The sequence below is a fragment of the Neovison vison genome, chromosome 14 (genome assembly GCF_020171115.1).
Source record: "Neovison vison isolate M4711 chromosome 14, ASM_NN_V1, whole genome shotgun sequence".
Classification (NCBI taxonomy): Eukaryota; Metazoa; Chordata; class Mammalia; order Carnivora; family Mustelidae; genus Neogale; species Neogale vison.
This window is the reverse complement of record NC_058104.1, coordinates 35,884,196-35,912,126: the sequence shown is the minus strand read 5'-3', so window position 1 is coordinate 35,912,126 and position 27,931 is coordinate 35,884,196. Positions and strand designations below refer to the sequence as shown.

General features: G+C 49.6%; 2 protein-coding genes across 7 annotated transcripts in view; one reads left to right on the top strand and one right to left on the bottom strand.

The window, feature by feature from the left end:
• LOC122895788 (aquaporin-8) overlaps nt 1-27,931 on the top strand; it is a 182,923-nt gene that overhangs the window by 69,121 nt on the left and 85,871 nt on the right. For 3 of the 6 annotated variants that reach the window (XR_006382283.1, XR_006382282.1, XR_006382284.1), the window contains 2 exons: nt 19,344-19,464; nt 23,106-23,186. The gene's annotated coding sequence lies outside the window, so the exon portion shown is untranslated. Of the gene's footprint in view, nt 1-13,041; nt 13,131-19,343; nt 19,465-23,105; nt 23,187-27,931 lie in introns of those variants that run through there. The other 3 variants (XR_006382285.1, XR_006382281.1, XM_044233496.1) reach the window with 2 other exon arrangements.
• Nucleotides 525-13,534, bottom strand: LOC122895487 (thyroid receptor-interacting protein 11-like). The gene is made up of 8 exons (XM_044232913.1): nt 8,853-13,534; nt 7,977-8,090; nt 6,901-7,057; nt 5,320-5,656; nt 3,517-3,653; nt 3,099-3,296; nt 2,812-2,965; nt 525-1,581 (listed from the first exon to the last, which is right to left on the bottom strand). Exon 1 carries the CDS (start codon nt 13,532-13,534, stop codon nt 9,335-9,337), a length of 4,200 nt encoding a protein of 1,399 aa, XP_044088848.1. The 3' UTR covers nt 525-1,581; nt 2,812-2,965; nt 3,099-3,296; nt 3,517-3,653; nt 5,320-5,656; nt 6,901-7,057; nt 7,977-8,090; nt 8,853-9,334.

Here is a 27,931-nt window from a genome sequence, read left to right as displayed (position 1 = left end):
CCTACTGAGCCACCCAGGCGCCCCGATCCATCCCTTTCTGACAAGACCTAAGGGTGTGTAACACGTTACACCAAACATGTAGCTCGCGATATCCCAGACCCTGAAGGGCAGAGCCCTGCTAAATGTTACATCGAACGTTAGTTTATTGGGTTCTCCCAATCTCGCTGAATGTTTTTTCAGATAATGGAAAGCCCAGTGCCAAAAAAGCTGTCGTGAAATGCATCTAGATGGTAAACATGCTTGGTCCTTGTACCCTGGGGCCTATCCCAGAGGGCTCTGACTCCCTGAGTCTAGAGTTGGACAGAAGCATCTGTCTTTTCTTTAAAAAGTGGCCACAGGGGGCGCCTCGGTGGCTGAGTGGGTTAAGGCCTCTGCTTTCGGCTCAGGTCACTATCTCAGGGTCCTGGCATCCAGCTCTGCATCGGACTCTCTGCTCAGCAAGGAGCCTGCTTCCCCCTCTCTCTGCCTGCCTCTCTGCCTACTTGTGATCTCTCACTGTCCAGTGAACAAAATCTTTAAAAAAAAAAAAAAAAAAAAAAAGACAAAAAAACCCCAAAGTCCTTCATGCTTTGCTGGTTTGCACTGGGTTGGGTACAGCTATTTAGCCTGCCATTCCAAACCCAAACTTCCCCTACAACGTTTGGGCTGCAGACGCAGGAAGGCGTTGGAAACTGAGACCGAGGAGAGCAGAGAACGGAGAAAAACTATTCCCAGAGAAAACCGGCTGCAGCTCGAGGCCGGCTCCCAGGGTGGGCGGCGGCGGCAAAGGCCCGGCAAAGGCCAGCGAGGCTGGGGCCCCGCCTGAGGCCCAGGCAGGGAAGGTGCGGCCACAGAGGGGGCGGCAGCTCGGGAAGTGCTGGCCGCGGGGCCTTGCAGGCCTCCAGCAGCTTCCTGGGCCTCCCCCGCGGGCGCCGCCAGCGACTCCGAGCCTGGCGAAGCCGGAGCTGCAGGTGGACTGCGTGGTGTGTGGGGACATGTCGAGCGGCAAGCACTACAGCGTCTTCCCCTGCCAGGGCTGCGAGAGCTGCTTCCAGCGGAGGCATCCACAGCAACCACAGCTACACCGGCCGCTCCGACCGCCGCTGCCAGATCGACCAGCACCACCTGTGCCAATACTGCCGCCTGAAAACGTGCTTCCGCGTGGGCATGAGGAGGCGGCGCAGCGTGGGTCAGCAAGGGACACGGATGCTTCGTCCTCCCGCGGAGCTGCCAAGCGGCGGACCTTGGCTTCTCTCCTCAGACTCCTGTGTTTTTAAAGACGGTGAAACGTTTGTCCCTTCTGTTTTCTTAAACGATCACGAAACCACGGAGAGTGTCGGGCTCCAGCCTTGGCCTCCCCAGAACTGCTGGCCGGAATAGAGGGCCAGGGACCAAGGGGCCCATTCCTGGGACAGCCTGGCGCTCAGCACCCCAAGCATGAACTTTCGGGGCCGGTGGGGTCGGCTTCCCTCGGGGGACGGCCTGACGTCTGGACCGGAGCGGCCAGCGGAGTAATGCGCCAGGCAGGTTGTCAGCATACGGAATCCACGTTGGACACTATGTGATGAATGAATCAAGGCCAATGATAAAGATGTTTCCTACCTGAAAACAAAAACAAAACAGAACAAAACACCTGTCCCAGAGAGAGTCCAGAAAAGCCAAGCTCTAGCCATACTACTTCTCTGTCCGTATTCTGTGTCTCAGTTACTCTAGAGTCCATTGACTTGAAGCAAGTTCCCACAAACGGTTACCCACAAATACTAAGTAACTCAATTTATCAGGACATTGTAGGCACACCTCAGTGGGACACGGTACTGAAAAGCATTTTCTTTCCCTCTCGTCATTTCAGTGGCGCTGCAGACTCTCTGGACAAATAACTGTCCATTTGAGAAAAATTTCTTTCTAATTCAACAGTGTGACACATGTGGTCAACAGCATCTGAAATCTGGAGAAGAAATGAAGTTGCGTGGAGTCCATTGATGTTCACAAACGTCACCACGGACTGCCACCACGTCTTCAAAACTTAGCTGTGTATTTCTTCACTTCTTGAACTAACCACCACTGACACCTCCTGCATGTCCGACATGGCGCTAAGTGTTTTGTTCATGTTCAATGTCACTTGCTCTTTACAGTCATCTATGAAGTGGGATTCTCGTCATCCCCATTTGTCCCATCAGGGAACGGAGACGTACAATGCTTTAGCAGCACGGCTCATAAGAGGCAGAGGTAGGATCTGCTCGGGGTCTGGACCCCATGTTTGAAATCACTATGATTCGTTTCCAAGACCCTACAAAAGCGACAAGTCGTCACCCCAGACGTTGGTTTTCCCCACCCCACGGTCCCCACGTGGCCCCAGCTTCAAGGACATTCTCTCAGTTCCTTCAACAGTACACATCCTTCCCGGCCCTAACTGAACACCTTCCCACATCCGCCTTGATTTCTTAGCCTCCTGGTCTCAGCTTAAACATTCCTCGGGAAATTACAAACTCTAATGCACCCTGTACTTCTCAGCACTCCATGCAGAACAGTAATGACGAATCTCACGGGTCGTTATTTCCTTCCTGTCTTTGCCAGCCAGGTGGTGAGTCCCTCACGCATCCCGTCAGTCCTGTTCATCATGTGTTCTAATCACTGATAGCCACGACCCACCCAAAAGGAAGGCCATTCCCCCTACACACACACACTCACACTGACACACACACACACACACACACCCACCCCCCCTGACTGGCCTGATCTCAGGTGCACAGCGGGGATCCTGACAACCCATAGTGGAACGGAAGCTACTCAAGAAGGAGAACGGAACTCCTCCCTCATCAACATTCCACTTACTGGCTTCAAGTCGGTCTCTTCTAGCAGGACTTGAGCCCCAACAAGGCTGAAACCTCATCTGCCTGGTTCGGCCGCATTTCCACTCTCGCTGTCTCCAGGCCCCCCACAGAGTTAGCAGCTCCGTCAGTGAAGCCCCGTTCTGGGCTCTTCTGAGCTGCGAAAGGAGGGGCACACAAGCTGACGGCTACCTTTTGGCAAACCGGTGTACTCTGGGACACAGGCCCGCCTCCCAGCGAGGCCCCAGCCCCCCGGAGACACGGGGCCCTGACGTCATGCCGTACAGGTACCTCCGTGCAGAGAAGCATCTTCCCAAGGGCTGCTCACTTCTTCGTCCTCCGCGCCGACCTTGAGGACGACGTTCAGGAGCTGCAAAGGGGTGTCCTCCGACCAGTGGCCATGGGTCTGGAGGTTGTGAGGTGCTGCGCCCACCGGGACAAGGCTGTGGGGTCTTGAGACGCCAGACAAGAAGCAAGCCTCACAGAAGCCTGGAAGACGGGAGGTGCTTTTGCTCAGACTCAGCTGAAGTGTCTCAGTGCCCCGCCCGTCAGCTGTCCTAACCACCTTCCCGCTCATGGGTGCTGGGCCCACACGCTGAATGGACAATTGCCCTGCTCCCTCGGCCTTGGCCTTCGGAAGGCATCGCTGGATGGGTCTTGGGGCCCCGCCCACACAACCCTGGGCACACAGTCTCTCTCCCATTCCCACCTGGTAGGACCTCGGTCACACCACCATCCTCCTCCTCCTCTGCTGCTGCTGCTGCTGCTGCTGCTGTTTTCTGAGGGTGGCCTGTCTGAGTTCATCGCAAGCTTTAGGTGGCCGTAGTCGGTACAAAACCGAGCTGTCTGGAATGGAATTGCGTTAGCACCCTTTTCAAAACTCAGGTGGGCATATTTGTGGGGACTCTTTCTGGATTCTTTGTTCTGTTCTGTTCTGTTGTGTGGGACTGTCCTTCTGCAAATACCAACACGGGCTTCCTTATTACAACTACTACTAAGTTCGGAAACTCTAAACACTTGTGTTCCCAAATTACTATTCTTTTCAAAACCGGTTTCGAAACTACTCTAATTCCTTTGTCCTTCCACATACATTTTAGAATATTTTGGTCTGTCTCTACGAAAACAAACGAAGCTGACAGGATTTTGATAGAAATGGCGTTAAATCTCTCTCTCAGTCTGGGGAGAATCGACATCGTGGCGATGCTTAGTCTTCCAGGCCCGAACATGGTGTATCTCTCCATTGATTTATATCTTGGACTTCCTTTATCAGTGCTAAAGAGCTTTCGGCGTGGGATGCCTGGACAGGCACTGTTAGATTTATCCCGAAGTAGTTTCTTTGTACGAAGTAGTTTCTTTGTGAAGGTGTGTTTGATTGTGGAGCCTCCATATTCGTTGCTGGCATAGAGGAATTCCGCGTACCTTTATGTGTTTATCCCGTATACTGTTTCTCTGTGAAGTTGCCTTATTAGTTCTAGAAGAATTTGTCGTACCCTCTTGGGGCATCAGGCCTGCAATTAAGATTCCGTGTCAAGGGCTGTCGTGTGACACCCGGAAGATCAAGGAGGGACCCGAATGGCGTCATGCACGTTCTCCTCTCCCTCTTCCCTCACGGGGGAGGTCTCTTCACCAAACACCCTTCTCCTCCTAGGGACTAGCCCTAGTGCCTATTGGTTTTGGGGGAGCAGCGTTCAGTTCCCTAGAAGCCCACTGAATTCCCCAGGCCAGCCACTCACACCCTCCCGTGGGCACCAGGACTTGCCACACCCTCTGGTTTCTAGAAGCAAGTCTTGCCTTCCGAGGCCCTGCTGGTTCTCTCTGTTCTCACGCGCGATGTCTGTGCAGTCCTGCACGGTGTGTGGTATCCTCCTCCCCTGAAGCGCGAGGGTCTGTGACTAGGAAACTGTTGTCAATCACACGTGTCGGGTGTCAGGGCGTCCCACAAGTCTGGAGCAGGAGTCTCTCTCTCTCATCGGGGACCTGAGGAGATGGTGATTCAAACAGGCGGCATCACACACACGGTGTCCCTATGTTAAATGAGGACGCGGGGGTCAGCTTGACCTGCTCCTTCGCTAACTAACTGGCTTCGGAGGTGACAGGCACGATCTGGGAGGGAACTGGCCATCGCTGGCCAGCTTGCGTGTTGGCCCGTGTTCTGTTACCTCACGTGGAGGTCGCCATCCATTTCCAAACGAATGTCCCCTCCTTGCCAGCAAGGTGAGAATGGATGAGAATGGACTGTATCTGGGTCTTCCGCCATGTGACCTGCATGTGGCCTGTCTTGGTCTCCAGGGCTCCCCCCTGAGGTTGGCAACCGCAGGACATGCTGACTGGTGTGCTTCAGTTCCAGGGACTGGGGGTTGGGCCAGTGCTTGATGCTGACGTCCAGATCCTCTGGGGGAAAGCACACCCCAAGCACAGCCCTGGGGGTGACCCTCTGTGTTGTGGGTGCAAAGGAGGGAGGCCCCGACGCAGGGAAATGTGGGAATGGCACAGTGAGGGGATCAGTTCCCACCTGGACTTACGCCAGGAGACTGGAAACCATACGACCATCGCCGCGACAGAAGCCCCAGGGCTGATGATGCGGATTTGAGACTCTCTGGAAGAAAAAACCGAGAACGAGGAGCAGGGCAAAAGACACTCCCCCAGCCCACAAGTATATCCAGGAAGACACAAACCCAAGCAAAGGAGGAGTGGAGGAGAGAAAACTGAATACGGGGTGGGGGGGGGGCACGACTAATTCAACATGGGTTCAGAATTTGAGCCAGTTGTAAATCCAGCATTGACAAGGGCACCGGGGTGGCTCACGTGGTTAATCATCTGACTTCAGTTCAGGTCTTGATCCCGGGATCCTGGAATAGAGCCCCATGTCAAGCTCCCTGCTGGGCAAGGAGTCAGTCTGCTTCTCCCTCTGACTCTCCCTGCTGCTCCTCCCGCTGGGCCCTGCTCTGTCCCACTTGCTTGCTCGCTCTCTCGCTCTCTCGCCCTCTTAAATGAATCCATCAAATCTCTCACACATAAAAAATAAAAAGGAAATCGTAAATTCACTAAAATAATTTAATTGGCAAAATTCAAAGGAGGCCGATGGCCTTCTGTGCCTCTACGACATAGGTTCTGAATGAAGTGTGATGTTGCTAAGATGCACCGGTTGGCTAACCTTCAGGGACTTCATTCACGTTCTGTTTGTAGCGAGTACAATAACCATAGATTCTACCTTCTGTATTTCCTGCTTTGACATCTCGGGCCTTGCTGACTTTGGTGGAGGGACTTTGCCTGGCAGACTTACCGAATTCCTAGAGATGGTCAGCAGCTTGCCTACAGGCAGAGCTTTCACATGTAAAGCAACCAATTTGGAGCCTTTACCCCCAGCCACCTCTTGTAAGAAACTCTTACTCTGGGCCACTCTCCCCTGCCCTGATCACCCCAGGGGCAGGGACAGACTACTCCAGACAGACACCACCGTGTCCCGGAACCCACGGACGTGACACCGACTGGGCAGTCTTAAATGTGCTGACCCGGATTCACCTGCCCCTTGCCACGGAAACCACAGTAAAGGGTCTTGCCCGTGTTGCCTGTCCCTTCAGTCCCTCTTTCTCCTGACCGCCCCTGGTGCTTCCCTGGGTGGCCCTCCATGGCTCTCGGGACCTCCTTTCTCGGGATCAGGGAGTCGATGAACGCTTCTTGCGTTGTGAGAGTTCCTTGTAGATCTGCTTGTCTTCCCATACCTGATAAAATAAAGCCCTGTACCCTGAAAACACCGGAGACACCTGGGGGGCTCAGTGGGTTGAGCTTTTGGCTCAGGTCAGGATCTCAGGGTCATGGGATAGGGTCGTAGGTCGGGCTATGTGCTCAGGGTGGAGTCCGCTTGGGATTGCCTCTGCCTCTGCCTCTCTGTGCCTGCCACCACCCCGTGCCCCCGCTCCTTTGCTAGCTTTTTCTCTTGCTTTCTCTTTGGAATTAAGTCATTTAAAAAGCCATGAGGGAGCCCCACAAATTGAAAGATGGTGAATAGTTTGCTGTAATACATTTGGCCAGTATGGTCTGTTCGGTGCCTCTCAGTGGCATGTGCCTTGACCTTGAAGGAGACAGGGTTTACCTTGTTAATGCGCGGGGCACCCAAACCGCTCTGCTCTCACAGGCAAACTTTGTGGGCAGGATCTTATCGCCTTCATCTGTCTTCAGGAATACAGATGGGACATCACATTCAGGAGATCCTACTGTGAGGATATTTGTTTGACGCGCTTGTTAAGGACCTACAAAGTGTGTCTCTGTCAGTCCAGGGTCTGCCTTGGGCCCAGATCCTGATCTCAGGGTCCTGGCAACAAGCCTTGCATCAGGCTCCCTGGTCAGCAGGAAGTCTGCTTCTCCCGCTCCCTCTGCCCCTACCAGCCCTTTGTACTCTCTCTCTGTGTCTTTCTCTCTCTCTCGTGTTCTATCAAGTCACTAAATAAAATCCTTAAGAAGAAAAAAGGACATGCAAGTCCAACATCTTTCAGTACTCTTTGGGTACTGGAGGCAACATGTACCTTGTTTATAAATTTTACAGAAACCCATTTCAGCTGTTCCTCGTTAACGAGCCCACGCTGAGGGGGGAGGGTCTCCCCTCAACAGAAGGCTCTAGGATCTGGGCCAGCAAAATTGACCTGTTGAGGGTGACTGGGTGGCTCAGTTGGTGAAGCGTCTGCCTTTGTCTCAGGTCCTGATCTCGGGATCCTGAGATGGAGCCTGGCAGGGGGGTTCCCTGCTCGGCGGGGAGCCTGCTTCTCCCTCTCCCTTTCACCCCCTTTTCCAGCCAGAGCGCTCTCTCAACTACAAAAACAAAAGCTTGAGGAAAAAACCACCTGTTCGTGCCCCGGTCAAAAGGCTGTAGCAGCCTCCTCTCCTGCTTCCCGGAGTCCCTGGACCACCCACGCTATCTGTCAGTCGTCCGTGGGCTCCCAATGCAAGAAACGGCCCTCCTCGGCCCTGGTTAGAGACCATGAGAGCAGCAGTTGCTGGCCATGCACTGGGCTCTCCTGGAAACAGAATCTCTCACAGACTCTGAGCCTTCCTCTCCAGCTGTCTGTTCTTCTCTGGGTCATGGGAAACCCCCCCCTTCCCCACCGCCACCAGCTTAATACCGTTCCCAAGGCCTTCCTGCTACAGGCTGAAGCCAAAGTCTGCATATCCTACCTGCAGGTGGAGGTGGGGGCTTCTGTCCACAGTGCATTGCCAGATTCCATGGTGCTGGAGGACGTCAGCTCTTCCTTCTAGCCCTTGACCAGCCAGCGATTCCCTTGGGATCAACTGCGTGAACATCAATGGAAGTTAATTACATTTTGGATTTGATGACCCCCGTCTCCCTCCTGGTCACATGACAGCTTCACATCCTAGAGAAGCCCCTGTCGTACGCCTTAAGCGTCTCAGCAGGAAATGGATGTCCGCATATCAGAGTCCGTTCTGATGGAAAGCCTGAGATGAAGATTCCATAGGAAGTGTTGTCTTGGCATCCGGTAACTTTGGAGGGCCTCAGATGGCCTCACTCCAAGTTCCCTTCCCGCTCTGCTCCCACAGATCAGATCCCCTGGCCAACAAGCCCTCCTTAGCACAGGGACCAGGCACAGTTTCTTCCCAAGTAAACTCCGGTTCCCTGACAGCCTGTGCAATGACCCAGCCAATGAAGATTTGAAGGGGCTCCTGAAGAAATGAACAAGGGAGTTGACCATGGACATTCCAGTTAAAAACCGCTTAAAGGATGATCAAGAGGAGCTACTTCTATAGCTTAGGGTAGAACCATCAGCTGCTGGGTTTTCAATTTAAGAATAAGATGGCATTCATTCCCATTTCAAATGGTCTCCAAGGCAGAGTGATTCGGCGGGGTTGGAGGGGGGAGCAAGTCAGAGAATAAATAGCATGCTCCTAAGCAGGCCAACATACATAAGGCCCGAGAGAAATCAGGTTAGCCATAGCGTGCCTTTGCAGACAACAGAAAAGGAAATGATTTTTAAAAATTAGAAAATAAAACATAAACCAAGAGAAATGAGACTTAGCTGGGAAAAGCGAACTTACTTTTTTTTTTTTTTTTTTTAACCATATCTTCATCGTGTACTTTTGTGCTATTCACCTCGTTTCCCATCCGAGGATTGTGCGCTCGTCTGTCTGATCCATTTGGAACACTGAAACAAGTTGATGTGTTCTCTGCATAGGGTATACATAGAGGTTTGGCCCTTGTGTACACCTTCCAGCATTACAGACCACAGCTTCCAAGGCCATCAGTGTCGACTGTCCTAGGAACGTCACCCCTGCTGTGGCATCTGGGTGGCTCAGTCTGTTAAGCGTCTGTCTTTGGCTCATGTCATGATCCCGGGGTCCTAGGATCCGGTCACAGGTCAGGATCCCCGTTTTTGTTAAGTCATAAAAGAATAGGTTTCTTAAGCTGAAAGCAAAACCGTGAACATTTGACATTTTGAAAAAGAACATTAGGAGATAAGGTAGACACACAGAGTGACTTGGGATCTTCAAAGCGCGGTGTCACTCTGGCGCACAGTCGTCTATTTCTTGGAGAGGTCTTTGGCCGCCGCCTTTCCAACCTTCTGGGCAGGCGATAGTATACGCGGCGTGTACGTGGGTAAAGCATCAGTGACAGCATTTAGAAGAAGGTGCTCCGATCCATCCATTTCCGGTCCGGGTGGGTCAATAAGAGACACAGCTGTGGTGCGGGGCTTGACCTCCTTTTTTCCGGGTGTGGATGCCAGGGGAGCGTTCAGTCGTGATGGGCCTTGTTTCTTAGGCAGTTTTCCCCTTCCTCCCGAGTCTGGGGGCTTCACGTCACGAGCAGAGGGTTTGGGCGCTGGAAAAGCCGAATGAGATTCCACTTCTAGAAACTGGACAAAAAGTTCTGAAAAGGAACGATTGGCCACAGCTCGGTGATTTGGTTTCGCGGGGGTGCTGGGGGCGCTTCTGGGTCCAGGCCCCCCAGTCACCCCGCTGGGCACACCCGCGGGCTCTCGGCTGCGCAGCTGCCGCAGCTGGTCTTCTCGGATCCCCAGCGTGCTTGCCATCAACCTCAAGGCTTCCTGCCGTTCCGCATCAGCTGCCTGGAACGATCCCACGAAGAGTCTCCTTAGGAGGGTTTTGTCCACCGTTCCTTCGGACTGACTGACAAAGGTCATCAGTTTCTTCTGTGTGTCCTCCAGCATTTCCTGCTGGACCTCATTCTGTTTCTTGAGCTCTTGGAGTTGGTCCTCCTTCACCTCCAAGTCGGCATTTGTTTGATGCAAACGTCCCCGTAAGGACTTCAGTTTTCCTTCTAGGGCGTCTGCCTCTTCCATCCGTTCGGCCAGTTCCAGCTTCAGGCTCGCTAGTGTTTGATGGCAGCGCCTTCCCTCTTCCTGGGAGGCGGCGAGCCGGAGCACAGCTTCCTCCTTCTGCTGGGTGACCACGTGCAACTGCGCCCGCAGCGACTCTGCCTGCAGACGGGCTCCGTGGCCGGCCTTTTCCATGGCAGCGGAAGACAAAGCGAGTTTTCCCTGCAAGACCGTCACTTCCTCTCTTAGCTGAGCCACTTGGTCCTCGGAGGCCAAAGCTTGCCGGCGACGAGAATCTTGGGCTTCTGCAGCGAGGTGCCGCCCTCTCTCCAGCTCCTGGGTGAGGCGCCGTTCTCTCTCTCGTAACCGGTGAACCTCCTTCTGGAGGGCGCAGGTTTCCGTTTCTTTCTGTGTCAGTGCCGACACGGCGTCCTCTCTCTCCCGTTGACACACAGCTGCCTTGTCCTGCATTGACCGAACGGCGTCGACGAGCCGGTTCAATTCCCCGGTCTCGCCCTCTTCTCTCTCTTGCAACAGTTGCTCCAGGGCCAGTGCCTTCTCTCTCATCGCAGCATGCTGGGATGCCGCCTCTCTCTGCGTCACTGAAAGCAGCCGATTTGTCTCTTGCAACGCCTGGTTTTCCATGTCCTTTTCTCTAGATCGTTCCACGATCTTTGCGTTTTCCTCTTTCAGCCGACACACGTCCACTTCGAGATCTGCTATCCTCTCCTTCAGATTGGTGACTGCCTGCCTCAGCAGCTCGTTCTCACTCAGCTGGCCACTGAGCTGCTCCTGTGAAGAAAGCAGCTCCTCACTTTCCGCTTGGATTCGGAGCTCCTGAGCCCGAAGGGAGTTTTGTAGAACGGCCGGTTTCTCCTGCAGCTGTTCCGTGTGGGAATCGGAATCGCCGTGTTCCCGTGGTTTGCCTTCTCCTTCCCCCGTGGCAGCCCCTGAAGCAATCCATCTCTGCTGATCTTCCCGGAGGGTTCGAATCATGGTCTCTTTTCCTTGCCCTGATTTTCTGAGCTCTTCGACCTCCTCTCTGATCACCTGAGAGGACTCCCTCACTGGGTCAGATTTCCCGGCCTTCAGGGAGTCGCTGGAGGTCTGGAGGAAAATCACATCGAGGTTCCCTAAAAGGAGGTCCTCGGCATTGCAGAGCTCCCCGATGCGGAGCTGAAGTTGGGCCAGTTCCTTCTCTAGCTCTTGTAAGTTTACGTCCCGTCCTTGGGAAGTTTGGATCTGGTCAAGAGAGGCTGTCTGCAGTTTCAGAACGTTCTCGCTGTTGGTGCGAGCCCACGCCTGCAGTTGTCGCAGATCTCTCTGAAGCTGGGGTGACTCGCGCTTCAGAGTTTGGACCGTGGTCCGCACCTGCTCTTTCCACTCCTCCATGACCTTCACTCGCTGTGATAACGTGTCCCGTTCCTGGAGAAGCTGCTGGAACTGATCGATTCGACCTCCTCGAACCTCATGACCAGGGCTGGGTGTTTGCAGGATCCTCCATAAAGTCTGGCATATCTGACTTAACGCCTCCACTTCCAGGTCTTTTTCTCGAACCGCGTGGGCCAGATCCCGAATCCTTTCGCTACACCCCTCCTGGCCGCTGCTTTCCACTCTCGTGGACAGTTTTTGATTTTCCTCTTGCACCCTCTGGAGGTCTGCTTCCTTGGCAGCAAGTCGATCGGTCATTTCGTGATAGTCCCTTTCCAGATTGCTCTTCTCCCTCATCTTCTCGTTCAGGATGGCCAAGATCTGTTCGCTTTTCAAAGCACACTCTTGCAACTGCTGCTGAAGTTGTTGCACGTGCCTGTTCTGGCTGTGAGAAGCCTCAGAGATTCTGCTGGAGAGACCCTGAATCTCCACATCCTTTTGCTGGATGATCCGAGTGAGTTTCCCGATCTCCTCTTTGGAGAGCCGATCCACTTGCGCGGTCAGTCGGATGTTCTCTTCAGTGAGAAGCTGCCTCGCCAGTTCCTGTTCTTTGATTCCTTGGACTAGCCTTTGAATTTCAGCTTGAGATGGATCACGCTCGTCCCCTCCGTTCTCTCTGGGGAGAGGCTGGCTTGCTCGCACTTCCTCATCCTCCCAGGGTTGCCTCGGAATGTGCGGGCTTTCGTCGGGCAACTGGGCTTTCAGCTCTTCTAGCGTGACTTGCAGATTCCGAATCAGCTCGTCTTTGGCCGCGAGGAGCTGAGCGCGTTCAGCGTTCGTCGCCTCCTGCCGGTGTTGAAGGCGGTCCACCTTCTCCTTCTGCTCCTGTAAGGCCTGAAGCAGTGCTCTCTTCCCCTGCTGCTGGTTGTGAATGATCTTCTGTTGTTCTTGGATTTCCTCCTCGAGATCATCTTTTAACCTGCTGAGCTGAAGGACCTCACACTCGAGTTCTTCAATCTCCTCGAGGATTTTCGGGTCAACCAGAGGGACAGCGCGACTCTGTCGGGTGAGGCGCTCCAGGTCTTCGTCCACACGAGGGTGTTGGTCTGTCGTGGATGGGAGACGCGTGTCTTTGTCCTCCCCGGATGGGGGTAGGATGTCACGGCTTCTGAAGGTTTCGGTCGACTGGCCGAGTTCCTCCTGAAGCTCTGGCCTTTCTCGGAGTTCTTTGATGTACTCCTCTTGCTCCCTAAGGCACTCTGCCAATTGCTTGTGCTCCTCCAAAGCAAAGGACAGCAGTTCCTTCGTTTCCTGATGCTCTGCGTCCATCTGCTCGATCCTCTCCCGGAGGTGGAGTATCTCCAGGTCTTTCTCCTGACCGAGCTTAGTGAAATGGCCATTATCTGCCGGTGCCCGTTCTCTGAGGCTTTGTTCGGTCTTCTGTTGGCAAAGCTTCTTTTCGGCCCGACACAGTTTTGCCACTAACCGTCCTTTCTCTACCTTTAAAGCCCTCACGGCAACGTTGTTCTTTAGGGAATCCTCGTTGTTGCGCAGAACGGATTCCTCCAGCTGATGTGTTGCCTGTCGGAGCTCACGAACCAACTTCTCCTTTTCTGCTCGGAGATCCGAAGCAAGGTTGTTCAGACTGTCGTTCAGCCGCTGCATTTGTGTAAGTTGCTGCTTCAGCCTTCTGAGATCCCTTTCCCTCTCCTCAAGAAGGTCACGGTTCACGTTCCCGGCAGCACCTTGGTTTTGCAGGTCTTCCACCTGTCGTCGATAGTCCATTAGTTGTTTGCGGTGCCGGTCAGTGAGGTCTGCTAGCTTCTGCCGGTGGGTGTTTTGCAACACGGCCACTTCCAGCTGATGTTTGTCCATGTCCCGTATCTGCTTCTGCTGTAGGTCCCTGATGTGGCTCTTCAGTGTCCACACTGTTTCTGGGTCGACGGTATTTGGTCCCTGGGTGGAACACGGGCACAACATCTTCCAGTGAGTCACTTCAGCCTCCAGTGTGTCTGTCTCAGGGAGGCGTCTGTTGATCTGTGTCTGGGATGAGATGACATCAGCCAGATCCATGGTGTCCCCAGGGAAAGTCCCTTTCCCCAGCACATGTCTGTGAATATCAGAGATGTCCCTGGTCAAAGAGGTGTGGCTGCTGTCCACGGCCCCTAGGGTATGGCCTAGGCCACAGCCCAGACCACCAGCCCAGGAGAACATCTGGCGGTCATACAACTGCCCTGGTCCGCGGTGAGAAAGCGTCCAGTCCAGCCGGACTACCCCGCCAAGTGTCACAGAACCCCTGCCTGCGCGAGGCTAAGAATCAAAAGCCAACCGCCCCCGTTTCTAAGCAGCACCTTGCGCGCGCTCCCGCGTCCCCACCTCGCGCGCGCTCCCGCGTCCCCACCTCGCGCGCGCTCCCGCGCTGCCCCCCACCTCGCTCGCACTCCCGCGCTCCCCACCTCGCGCGCGCTCCCGCGCTCCCGCGCGCGCGCGCGCGCCACCGCCGCTCAGGTAGTTCCAAGCAGCCAAGACCCTGGGGCCCCTGGTCTGGGTCCCAGCCACTGATCCCTGCAACTTCCCACACCAGGCTTGGGCCCTTGCCCTCCTTCCCCTGCTTTGCTGGCTGTCCTGGGGCGGCCCCTAGTGCATGCTCCTGCCCGGCTGCACCCAGGGGCCTGCGGCCAGAAAATGCACCGGGCCCTGGACTTCCCCCTAAGTAGGGTCGCAGTACACAAAGTCCGGTGGCGGCATGAGCTTTCCACGCAATAGCATCTTTTCCATTGAGGGGAAAAGTACAGTCAGACGCATCCATCCAGCTAGGAGAGAGGATCCTTGGTGCATTTCAGGGATGTCTACGCCGGCGCAGACAACTGACCTCCAGGGAGGCTTTGGGTATTTCCAGCCTCCAGAGACTCCCAGAGTGCCCTGCCCCTCCTTGCCCCGTCAGCCCTGCAGGAACAGCTCGGCCCGCACCTTGGTTTGGCGGTTCAGGGGCCGCCGCCTGCGCCGTGCCTCTCTCGCCTCCCGTGGCTGTGCACCTAGAGCAGGCAGGGGGTTGCGCAGGACGGTGGAGGTGGCCGGTCTGCGGGTCCTCCGCTCTGCACAGAGTGGCCCGGGTGTGGGGCGGCAGAGGCCTGAGTCAGCCGGGCCTGGCGCTAGTGCACCGGTTTAGGAATGGCTCCTGCAGCTGCCCCGCCGCTGGAGCCCCGCTGCCCCCTGCCGTCGCCATGGTGAAGCAGCAGCTGGCCAACCAGAGCCTGGCAGGGGACCGCGCCCATTCCCGCCGCTGCGATTCCGCCTTGCGCCGCGTGGGGTCTGGGCTCGGAACAGGAGGGCTGGCTGCTCTCTTGGTGGCGTGCTCCCGTCCCCTGCCGCCACCACACAGCAGGCACAGGGGGTCCTGGCCCGGGACTGGGCCACGGCACACACTGGAGCCCAGGTCCTGGGCGGTGCCGGAGTCCCAGAGCAGCCGTTTGGTGGGTCGGCCACCGGAGACGACCCCCCCCCCCCAATCCCGCGCTGCGCGAGTCCCTGCCGCCCTTGGTCCTGGCCCCTGGTGGGCTGCTCCTGAGCCTTCCCCTGCCTTCCCCTGCATAGGTAATTTACATGTAATATATATATATATTGTATATATTGATGCTGGTGTCCTGTGTACTGGTATATGCATACATATTATCCTTTCTGACCATTGTGCAATGGTATCTCTTTGTGGTTTTGCTTTGTATTTCCCTGATGCCCAGCCATAGGGAGCATTTTTCCATGTGCTTGTTGGCCATTGGAATGTCTTCTTTGCAGAAACGTCTGTCCATGTCTTCTGCCTATTTCTTGATCAGATTCTTCTTTGGGTGTTGAGTTTGGTAAGTTCTCTATAGATTTTGGATACTGTCCCTTTATCTGACACGTCTTTTGCAAATAACCTTCTTCCATTCTGCCAGTTGTGTTTTGGTTTTGTCGACTATTCCCTATGCTGTGCAAAATCTTTTTATCTTGGTGAAGTCCCGGTAGTTCATTTTTTTGCCTTTCGTTCCCTTGGCTTTGGAGACGTGTCTGACAAGACGTTGCTGCAGCTGAGGTCACGGAACTTGCTGCCTGTGTTCTCTACAGTTTTGATGGATTCCTGTCTCCTGTGTAGGTCTTTCATCCACTTGGAGTCTATTTTTGTGTATGGTGTAAGGAAATCGTATAGTTTCATTCTTCTGCATGTAGCTGTCCAATATTCCCAGTACCATTTGTTGAAGAGACGGTCTTTCTTCCATTGGATCTTCTTTCCTGCTTGGTCAAAGGTTAGTTGACCCTCGAGTTGAGGGTCTATTTCCAGATTCTATAGTCCTTTTCATTGATCCATTTGTCTGTTTTTCTGCCAGTACTCTCTGAGTGATGACAGCTTTGTAAATAGAGCTTAAGATTGGGATTGGGATGCCACCAGCTTTGGTGTTGTTTTTCAACACTCCCTCTGGCTGTTTGGGGTCTTTTCTGGTTCCAGACAAGTTTGGGGATAATTTGTTCTATCTCTGGGAAAAAAAGTTGATGGTATTTTGGTAGGGATTGCGTTGACTATGTAGATTGCTCAAGGTAGCATAGACGTTTTAACAATATTTGTTCTTCCAGTCCATGAGCGTGGAACATTTTTCCATTTCTTCGTGTCTTCCTCAGTTTCTTTCATACGTGTTCTGCCGTTTTTGGAGTACAGATCCTTTACCTCTTTGGTTAGGTTTATTCCTAGGTATCTTATGGTTTTGGGTGCAGTTGCAAATGGGATCGACTCCTCGGTTTCTCTTTTTTCTGTCTCCTTGTTAGTGTATAGAAATGCAGCTGATTTCTGTGCATTGATTTTATATCCTGCTACTTTGCCGAATTCCTGTATGAGTTCTAGCAATTCTGGGGTGGAGTCTTTTGGGTTTTCCACATAGAGTATCATGTCCTCTCCAAAGACATGTTTGGATGCCCTTTCTTTCTTTCTTACTCACTTTTTAAAAGATTTTATTTGTTTACTTGATAGAGAAATCACAAATAGGCAGAGCATCAGACAGAGGGAGAGGGAGAAGCAGGTTCCCTGCTGAGCAGAGAGCATCATCAGGACTCGATCCCAGGACCCTGAGTTGAAGGCAGACACTTAACCCACTGAGCCTTGCCGGCACCCCTGCCTTTTATTCTTTCTGTTGTCTGATTGCTGAGGCTAGGCCTTCTGGTGCTATGTTGAACAGCAGTGGTGATACTGAACATCCCTGTTGTGTTCCTGACCTTAGGGGAAAAGGGAAAGGCTCTCTTTTTCCCCGTTGAGAATGATACTCACTGTGGGCTTTTCATAGATGGCTTTTATGATATAGAGGTACATTCCCATATTGAGGTACATTCCCTCTCTCCCTACACTGTGAAATTTTGATCAAGAAAGGATGCCGTAGTTTGTCATGGGCTTTTTCGGCCTCTGTTGAGAGGCTCATAGGGTTCTTGTCCTTTCCTTCATCTGTGTAGTCTATCCCTATTGATTGATTCGCAGATATTGAACCACCCTTGCGTCCCAGGAATTAAATTCCACTGGTCGTGGTGAATAATCGTTTTCACGTACTGTTGGATCCTATTAGCTAGTATTTTGGTGAGAATTTTTGCATCCATGTTCATCAGGGATATTGGTCTGTAATTCTCCTTTTTGGTGAGGCTCTCTGTCTGGTTTGGGGATCAAGGTAATGCTGGCCTCATAGAAAGAGTTTGGAAGGTTTCCTTCCATTTCTGGTTTTTGAAACAGCTTCGGAAGATTGGGTATTAATTCTTGTTTAGCTGTTGGGTGGAATTCCCCTGGGAAGACATCTGGCCCTGGACTTTGGCTTGTTGGGAGATTTTTGATGACTGCTTCAGTTTCTTTGCTGGTTATGGGTCTGTTTAGGTTTTCTCTTTCTTCCTGGTTCAGTTTTGGTAGTGTATGTATCTCAGGAATGCATCTGTTTCTTCCGGATTGCCTAATTTGTTGGCATGTAGATGCTCGTAATATGTCCTTCCGGTTGTTTGTATTTCTTTGGTGTGGTTGTGACGTCTCCTCTCTCATTCATGATTTTGTTTATTTGGGTCCTTGCTCTTTTTGTTTTGATCAGTCTGTCCCGGGGATTATCGATCTTACTAATTCTTTCAAGGAACGAGCTCCTAGTCATTGATCTGTTCTACTGTCCTTCTGGTTTTATTGTATTGATTTCTGCTCTACTCTTGCGTCTAGTAGGCTTTATTTGCTGTTCTTTCTCCAGTTTCTTGAGGTGTAAGGTTTGGTTGTGTATCTGAGGTCTATCTTGTTTCTTGAGAAAGGCTTGTATTACTATATACTTCCCTCTCTTTGTTGCATCCCCAGAATTTTGCACAGTTATGCTTTCATTTTCATCGGTTTCCCTGAATTTTTAAAATTCTTCTTTAGCCTCCATGTATTTGAGTTCTTTCCAACTTTCCTCTTGTGATTTGAGTTCCAGTTTCCAATCACTGTGGTCTGAAAATAGGCAGGGAAGGATCCCAGTCTTTTGGTACCAGTTGGGACCTGATTTGTGTCCCCGTAGGTGTTCTGTTCTGGAGAATGTTCCACGGGCACTCGAGAAGACTGTGTATTCTGTTGCCTTAGGGTGGAATGCTCTGACTGTATCTGTGAAGTCCATCTGGGGCAGTGTGTCATCCAGAGCCCTTGTTTCCTTGTTGATCTTCTGCTTAGACAATCCGTCCTTGGCAGTGAGGGCGTGTTCAAGTCCCCGACGATTACTGTATTCTCACCAGTGTGTTTCTTTAATTTTGTTATTAACTGGTGTATATAATTGGCTGATCCCATGTGAGGGGCATAAATATTTACGATTGTTAGATCTTCTTGTTGGATAGACCCTTTATGATCTAGTGTCCTTCATCATCCATTATTAGTCTTTGGTTTCAAATCTATAGGTCTGATACAGGGATTGCTATCCTAGCTTTCTTTGGATGTCCGTTAGCATGGTAAATGGTTTTCCACCCCCTCACTTTGAATCCGGAGGTGTCTTTGAGTCTAAGAGGAGTCTCTTGTAGACAGCGTATCGATGCTCTTGCCTTTTATTTTTATTTTTATTTTTTTTAAGATTTTATTTATTTATTTGACAGAGACCAAAAGTAGGCAGAGAGGCAGGCAGAGAGAGAGAGAGGAGGAGGCAGGCTCCCTGCTGAGCAGAGAGCCAGATTCGGGGCTCAGTCCCAGGACCCTGGGATCAGGACCTGAGCCGAAGGCAGAGGCTTTAACCCACTGAGCCACCCAGGTGCCCCTCAGTGGTCTTGCTTTTTTATCCAGTCTGGTATCAGGGAGCCCTCAGAGGAAAGCAGTCAATCACTCCTATCTCCCTGGTCTCCAACCACACTCCATCCTCATCCAGCCTGTGACCGAGCATTTCTATCTCAGGCACATGATCCCTTTCAAGTCTGTAAACTGTGCCGACTCCTGCAGTGTGCACCTGTGCCACGCCCCCCCCCCAGGGGAGGAAGGGGGTTCTTGCGGTGGTTCTGCTGCTTACTGGGCCCCTAGTCCGGGAGCAGTCACCTGACCATGCCTTGGTTCACAGTTTATAGCAACCCCAAGCTGAGAACCCCCTCCTGGGCTCTCTGATTGCAGCCGTCTTCCCTGATCCAGTGCCCAGGAGCTCTGCCACACTCAGGCACCCCCATTCTTTCTGGGACGCTGGGATCCTGAGACGACACTCTCCTACCCAGCATAGGGAGTGGGGGGAGGGGGAGAATTTCCAGCAGACTCCCCACTGAATGGGGAGCCCGATGTGGGCTTGGTCTCACTACCCCGAGATCATGACCTGAGCCGGGTGCTTACCCAACAGAGCCACCCAGTCATCCCTAGAGAGTCCGTTTGATGAATACATGTGGATGATGCCTTTTTTCTTCTCGTAAGATTGCCAACACTCCTGATGGCCCAATGTGTGCTGGTTTATGTGACTCCGGAGCAGGCGGCCAACCTTCTCAAGTGGGCAGCCAGCAGTTTTGACGCCGCCACGTTCATAAACTATGAACAGGTAAGTGGGAGCGTGAGACATTTGCTTTCTGCCTCTGTTTCCGTGGTGGCTCAACACTCTCTGAGCAACGTCAGTATGTTTTCCCGCTTACTCTTTTCCTTCTGCCTCTGCCCACTCACATACCTCCTTTTTCATTGATTCTGGCAGTCCCCAGCATCGCGGATTTCTTGATTTCCAGCGAACTTACGGCCAGAGTCTTTGAAACTTCTGTCTTGGCCTTAATAGAAGTTTTTTGAGTTCTTCTTTTATCATTGTATTTACTGTAGAGTCAGACCTTGGTGAAGGGAATTTTGGCTGTCCTATGGGTGGAGGGGTAGCCGACTCCGATTCCTTCAGAGGCAGGAGTGATGCACATGGATCAAGTTGGCCAGTGTAAGGCAGGCAGGAGTGGTGAGGACTACGGTGAACCCGAGTGTCCATGTCCCATCTGATGGGACGGTCCCCCGCTCAGTGCCAGTTGCTTGTTACTGTGTGGGTGTATGAGTTCGAGTTGAGTTGAGAACTCTTTTTCAGGACCTTGGTCCGAAACCAGTCTTGGTTTGATTTGAGAATAAAATTTCCTGATTTCTGAGATCACCGAGTTTGCACCACTGGCTGCCTGTTTTTCTCTTCTGCCCTAGTGGAAAGGGTTACGCTTTCGAGGTTTAAAATGACTCCGCTTGGGTCTGAATCCTGGCTCTCGCTCTTTATGCCTGGCTCAGTGACCTTCAGCAGGATTGCATGGTGGTTGGGAGTCCATGCTCTGGAGGTAGACTGCTTAGCTGTGTGACCTGGACAAGTTTAATAATCTCTCTGTGCCTGTCTCCTTATCTGAAAAATGGGAATAATAACAGTCCTGACTTCATAGGGTTGTAGTGAGGAGTGAGTGAGTTAATTTGTACAGGAGCGTTTCTGGCACTGTCGGGCTGTCAGGCAGGCCTGAGCTGTTTTGGATCTCTTGGAGCCTCAGGTCCTTGTTGTTGTTGTTGTTGTTGTTTTAAAGATTTTATTTATCTATTTACTTATTTGTCAGAGAGAGAGAGAGAGATCGAGAGCACAAGCAGGCATTGTGGCAGGCAGAGGCAGAGAGAGAAACAGGCTCCCCGTTGAGCAAGGAGCCCGATGTGAGACTTGATCCCAGGACCCTGGGATCATGACCTGAGCTGAAGGCAGCAGCTTAACCGACTTGGTCACCCAGGCATCCCCCAGGTCCATGTTTTTAAAGGGATAACTTCTCTGGATTATTAAGAGAACTCATGAGATGATGAGTAGCAGTGGGCATATGAGAAGCGCTGAAGACCCGGTAGCTTTTTTTTTTTTTTTTTTCCTTTAAGACTTTATTTATTTATTTGACAGACAGATCCCAAGTAGGCACAGAGGCAGGCAGAGAGAGAGAAGAGGAAGCATGCTGCCTGCTCAGCAGAGAGCCCGATGCGGGGCTCGATCCCAGGACCCTGAGATCATGACCTGAGCCGAAGGCAGTGGCTTTAACCCACTGAACCACCCAGGCGCCCCCACGCATGGTAGCTACTTTTATTGCTTTTATTTTGCTTTTTCTGATTTTACTTTTTTTTTTTTTTTTTTTTTTTTTTCTTTCTTAGTCTCATTTTCTTTTTAAATTTTATTCCAGACAAGAGCAGTCAAGGCCTTGCCCGCTACAACATACCTACGGACAGATCTAAGGCTAGACACGGTTGACTTTTTGGCCACCCTGTGCCATGTTCTTATATAGGCCGGGTTCTTACAGAGGTGTTTCTTGGTTGAGTTTTCTTCCTTCCCTCGGCTCATGACCTGAGCCAAAGGCAGAGGCTTTAACCCACTGAGCCACCCAGGCGCTCCTGGGAACATGCTTTTCACAGGGAAGAAAGTGCTCTGGAGGATGAACAGTTTTTATAGGATTATTTACTTTTTACATTTTGTAAAAGCTCAAAAGATTTATAAATTAGCATACAGGCAGGAATCCCAAGCTTTCTTGTAAAGGAACTTGATCATTACTTGAAGGACAACGTGATTTTCCTGTAGGCATCTCGTTCACAAAACAGATGTGTAGGGTGTATGTGTGGGTCTCGGGCCAGAAATCAGGCTTTTGGTTTGAGCAGAGTTCATTATATATGGTCATGTTGATTTAGAAATCTAAAATGGTTCTCCCGTATCTCAGGCTTTGAGAGGGTTTTTCTCTCTTAAATGATGGTTTTCTTTTTCTTTTTCCTCTTTGAAGATTTATTTATTTGTTTGTTTGATAGGTAGAGATCACAAGTAGGCAGAGAGGCAGGCAGAGAGAGAGAGAGGAGGAAGCAGGCTCCCTACCAAGCAGAGAGCCCTGATACCGGGCTTGAGCCCAAGACCCTGGGATCATGACCTGAGCCGAAGGCAGAGGCTTAACCCACTGAGCCACCCAGGCCCCCCATAAGTAATGGTTTAAAAAAAAAAAAAAAAATTTTTTTTTTTTTAAAGCAGAGGAACCTTTTTCATCCCATACAGTTTCCCAGCTGCAATGCTAAACCAAAAGCGTTCGCTTTTAAAGAAATTTTTTAATGTTTACTTGACACTGAATGCCTTGGAATTTTCTCTGTAGAACCTTCTTGAGTTCCCCGGAGCATTGTTTGAAAATCTTAAATTAGTCCTTTATTAAATTTAGCTGCCGCTTTTTAAATTCCCTCTATGTTTCCTCTTTCCTCGCTCATGCTGCTCTTTTCTTCACGCTACTCTTTACCTCTGAATGTCAAGGATGCTTTTGGGTGGCTGCAGTTCAGTTCTGATCAGTGATGTCATTTCATGGAAATTCCTACTTTAACATTTGGCCAGAAATTGGAGGTATGAATAGGATAGTCTCAAAATGGTCATTAAACTTCAAATCATTAAAGAGCATTTCTTCTTACGCTTTCTATGGGCTAGGCCAGTGGTTCTCCAACTTTGACATGCCTAAGAATCCCCTGGAATTGTTTTTGAAATGCGGCTTTCCGGATTGCATCTATGGGGATCTGATGGAGTAAATCTGTTACAGGAACTTGAAAGTCTGTACTTTTAAAAACAGCCTAGGTGATCTTTGTGTAAAGCGCCCATATAAACGCTGGGAGACACGACACTGAGCATTCGTGTTCACCTTAGGGAGCGTAACACTCTGCTCAGACTGCAGACAGCAATACCCAGTCCTGAGGCTGAACTTGCGGCTCCCTTGGATATCTGGTAACGTCTGCTGAGCATTTTCCCCCAGCCCTTTGACTTTTGTCTGTCGGAGAAGTGTGAGTGAATTGGCAAAAAGAGGGGTCCTCGGCACTAGCAGGGGGAACACAGCGGGCTTGTCTGATACTGAAGCCCACAGTGTGTACCACTCAGCCCTCCTGCCGCTGTGATAATACTGTTCGTAAATAAATGTTTACGTTAACCTTGAATCATCAAAGAACGTTAGAAAATACCAGCAGAAAAGTAAAGCGAGCAGTCTGGTTTAGAAAGATTTAAGTGAAAAATGTTAAAACCATTATGGTTTTGAAAGAAGTAACCCGCATCCAAAACACTGCGGCCCTTGCCAGAACTGGTTACGTGAAATCGTAATTCATCTCTTTGGCTTGTACCGGGAAGGTCCCAGGCTTTTGTCTGTTTGGGAAATTGGGCCCTGTTTTCACTGGTCAAATGACAGACAGTAAAATTTCGTTATATTTCAGGTTTCCGCTTTTAACGCCGGTTACTCAGATTCTGGACCCTTGGCGATTTACACCGTCTCGCAGGCTGCCGCAGCTGGAGATGTAAGTTGCAAACTCACCAACTCTCCCAAGTGTTTTTCCTCCATTAACATGTTCTTAGTTAAAAAAAAAGAGAGAGAGAGTGTTTGAAAGCCATGTCTGATCAGAGCTCTGTATAAGTGTAATGTCATTCCCATGTGTCTGCCTAGAACCAACTTAAAAATGTTTATTTTCAACATTGTGGGTTAAGGCCTCTGCCTTCAGCTCGGGTCATGGTCCCAGGGTCCTTTGATCAAGCCCCGCCTCAGGCTCCCCACTCAGCACAGAGTCTGTTGGAGATTCTCTCTTCCTCTCCTGTTCACGCACACGTGCGTTCTCTCTCTCTCTCTCTCTCAGATCCTTGGGGAAAAAAGTATAGTTTATGTATATGAGTGCCAAATTCTTTAATCCTTCAAAAGTATTATATAGGTCTAGACGTTTTAAATGATCACTGGTGGCTGGAAGTTGGTTGGGGAAGAGATGGCGGACAATGAGATTAGGTCAGAAACTTCCTGGTACAGTGGGCTTTCCCGTCTAGATCCTTATTTTGACTAATATTTATTGTTTCACAGTTGAAAAGGACGTCAGGACATCTGTTGTTGGTTTCATAGGCTCAGTTTAAGCGGTTTTCCCAGCTCACTCAAGTTTTTTCTTTTTTAAAGTTATCTACATTTTTAGTGTTTGTCTGTAGCAATTTATTTATGAGAAACGGAAGAGGGAACTAATTATTCAAGGCACCTTTTTCGTTTTGTTTGTTTTTTATTTTTCCTTGAAGTTTTACTGAATTAGAATTGACATCCCATAAAGTGTACATATTTACAGTGTATAATTTATTAAGTCCTGACATAAGTGTAGACCTATAAAACATCAGTCACCCCAATCAAGGTACTTTTTGAAAAATGAGTGTCCTCTTTGAAATTGAAGTATAATTAACATATAACATAATATTAGTTTCAGATATGTATGTCATGATTTGATATTTGTCAATATTGTGAAATGATCACCATAGTAAGTCTAGTTAACATCATCTTTTTTTTTTTTTTCTTCTTTAATAAGAACCTTTAAAAATGACTCTCAACTTTCAGGTATGCAATATTATAGTATTAACTATAGTCATATAGGGAGCTGTATATTACATCCCCAGACCTTAATTATTTGATAACGGGAAGTTTGTTCCTTTTGATTGCCTTACCTGTTTTACCCACCCCTACACCCTGCCTCTGGCAACCACCAATCCGCTCTCTGTATTTGTGAGTTCATAGTATTTTTCAGGGTGGTTTGTTTTTGTTTCTGCTTTTGTTTTTGTTTTGAAGATTCCATGTTTAAGTGAGATCATACAGTATGTATCTTTTTCTGTCTCACTTCCCTTAGTGTAATGCCCTCAGGGTCCATCTGTGTTGTTAGAGGTGGCAAAACTTCATTCTTTTCTATGCCTGAACAATTGTGTGTGAGTGCATGTGCATGCACACATATGTGCACGTGTCTCTGATTTTTGTAAAAATCCCTTCACCTGTCGATGGAGATATGTCAGTTATCGTCAGCAGTGCTGCAGTGAACATGGAAATGCCGATATCTCTGGGAGATCGTGTTTGTTCCCTTTAGATAAATAACCAGAAGTTGAATTGCTTGATCCTATGGTAGTTCTACTTTCAGCTTTTTGAGGATACTGTTTTCCATAGTGGTTACATCATATACTTGCTACCAGCAGTGCACAAGGGTTCCCTTTTCTTCCCCTCCTTGCCAGCAGTTGTTACTGCTAGTCTTCTAGTCTGCTCTTCTAGTCTTTTTGATGGTAGCCATTCTAACGGGTGTGAGGTGATAGAACTCATTATGGTTTTGATTGGCATTTCCCTGATGACTTGTGATGGTGAGCATTTTTTTTTTTAATGTGTCTGTTGGCCATCTGTATGTCTCCTTTGGAAAAATGCCTCCTCAGATCCTCTGGGCATTTTTAAATCATATATTTAAAATCCTATATTTTGCTGTCGAGTTGTATAAGATATAGATAGATGTATGTCTTACATCGATACGGTATCTGTTGTATAGCTATTGGACGTTAATCTCTGAGCAGATACACGATATATAAATACTCTCCCCTATTCACCAGGTTGCCTTCTCATTTTGTTTTTTTCTTTGCTGTGCAGAAGTTTTTTAATTTGATTTAGTCTGAGTTGTTTACTTTTGCTTTTGTTGCCAGATCAAACAATTGTCAGCAAGACCTCAGTCAAGTAGCTTACTTGTCGATGTTTTCTTCTAGGAGTTTTATGGTTTCTGGTCTTACATTCAAGTCTTTAATCCATTTTTAGTTAATTTTTGTTTGTGGTGTAAGGTAGTGGTCCACTTTCATTCTTTTGCATGTGGCTGTCCTGTTTTCCCAGCACTATTTATGGAGGTTACTCTTTTTTTTTCCTTATTGCATATTCTTGGCTTTTTTGTTATATGTGGTTAATATATATATATATATGTTTATTTCTGAACTCTTCTCTGTTTCATTGATCTGTGTATTTGTTTTGATGGCCAATGCCGTTTTGTTTGATTTCTGTATCTTCGCGATAACAGTTTAAAATTGGGAAAGGTGGTGCCTCCTGGTTTTTTTGTTTTTTGTTTTTTGTTTTATTTTTTGCTATTTGGGGTGTTTTGCGGTTTAATACAAATTTTAAGATTGTTCTTTTTCTGTGAACAATGCTGTTGGAATTTTGATAGGGATAGCGTTGAAGCCGTAGGATGATTTGGATAGTATGGACATTTTAATAATACTCATTCGTACATGAACACGGGATATCCTTGCATTAATTGCATCTGCTCAGTTTCATTTATCAGTGTCCTGTAGTTCTCAGCGTGCAGGTCTTTCACTTTCTTGGTTAAATTTGTTCCTAGGTATTTTACTCCTTCTAACGTAGTTCTGAGCGGGATTCTTCTCTTGATACTTCTTACAGTCAGTTTTATTAGGGAAATAGGGTACAGTGTGTGTATTTTAAGTGTATGGCTTTTTGTTTGTATTTTTTAGTATATTTGATGTGCAGTGTTACATTAGTTTCAGGTGTACATGCATAATTTTAGTTTGGACAACCGTATGCATTTTTAGAACCACGACCAGCATGGTCCGCTGAAAACATTTCCAGTACTCCAGAAAGTTTCCTCATGCTCCTTCCCACTCCTTTACCCCACCATTACCCTTCTCTTTGCCAACCACAGGCTGCTTTCTCTCACTATATATATAGGACAGAATTTCTAAATAGAATTTCATTGAGATAGGATCATAGTGTGTGTACTGTTTTAGCTGCTTTTGGTGAGACGGTGCGTTTAAGTCATGCGTGTTTGTTGCATTTATCCGTAGTTCATTCTTTCTTTACTGGTGTATAGCATTGGCCTTGTATGGATATACTCAGTCTGTTTCTTCATTCACATGTTGTTGGACATTTACGTTGTTACCAATTTTAGGCCCGTGTTGAATAAATCTCTTCTTTTTTTTTTTTTTCTTAATTAAAGATTTTATTTATTTATTTGACAGATCACAAGTAGGCAGAGAGGCAGGCAGAGAGGGAAGGGGGGGAAGCAGGCTCCGTGCTGAGCAGAGAGCCCAGTGCAGGGCTCAATCCCAGGACCCTGGAATCATGATCTGAGCCGAAGGCAGCGGCTCAACCCACTGAGCCACCCAAGCGCCCCTTGAAGCAAATATCTTCATCCTGTCATTTGACCCACAGCTACTTGAACATGTGTCTCCAGAACGGGGTTTCCCAATCTTGGCGCTCCCCACATCTTGGGCCCCATCGTTCTTTGCCGAGGGCCCTGTGCTGAGCTTCCTAGGATGCTTAGCAGCACCCATGGTCTCCACACACCAGAGGCGGGAGAGTGTCTTCCTCACTCCTGCTTCTGACCACCGAATATGTCCGAGATGTTGCCAAACATCTCCCAGGGAACAAAACTGCCCTTGTGCGACACACACATAGGTAGACTCATCACTCTTTAAACATTTCAAAATAGAGGTAGACTCATCACTCTTGAAACATTTCAAAATAGTTTCTCGATAGCATGACGTGTCAAGTCACAGTTCAGATTGATCTGATTATCTCACAATTATTTCGACTCTCTGTATCTGTTAAATCCTGAGTGAGAAGAAGACCCCTACCTTGCCGTTGGTTAACAGGTCTCACAAGCCTCTTCTAATGACAGTCCTCACTTTCTCCCTGCTCTTTCTTTAGCCTTGCCATTTATTTTCCTAAGACAGCGGGTCCTGTAAGGGTGCCTGGGTGGCTCAGTTTGGCTCAGAGTCCGACTCTTGGTATCAGCTCAGGTCCTGATCTCAGGGTCCTGGGATCCAGCCTCTTGTTGGGCTCCCTGCTCAGCGGGGAGCCTGCTTCTCCCTCTCCCCCCTGCTGTCCCCCCTGCTTATGCTGTCTGGCTCGTTCTCTGTTAAATACATAAAATTTATATACAAAACCAAGCAAAAGAAAAAACAGTCCATAAGTCTTTAAAAATTTTAAAATTTATTTTATTTTTTAAAGGTTTAAGATATTTATTTCCCAGAGAGAGAGATCACAAGTAGGCAGAGAGACAGGCAGAGAGAGAGGAGGAAGCAGGCTTCCTGCTGAGCAGAGAGCCCGATGCGGGCCTCCATCCCAGGACCCTGGGATCATGACCTGCGCCGAAGGCAGAGGCTTTCACCTACTGAGCCACCCAGGCGCCCCGATCCATCCCTTTCTGACAAGACCTAAGGGTGTGTAACACGTTACACCAAACATGTAGCTCGCGATATCCCAGACCCTGAA

What these genes read in the sequence shown, in the direction of transcription:
- LOC122895487 (XM_044232913.1), bottom strand. Translation starts at nt 13,534, where the DNA reads ATGGATCTGGCTGATGTCATCTCATCCCAGACACAGATCAACAGACGC.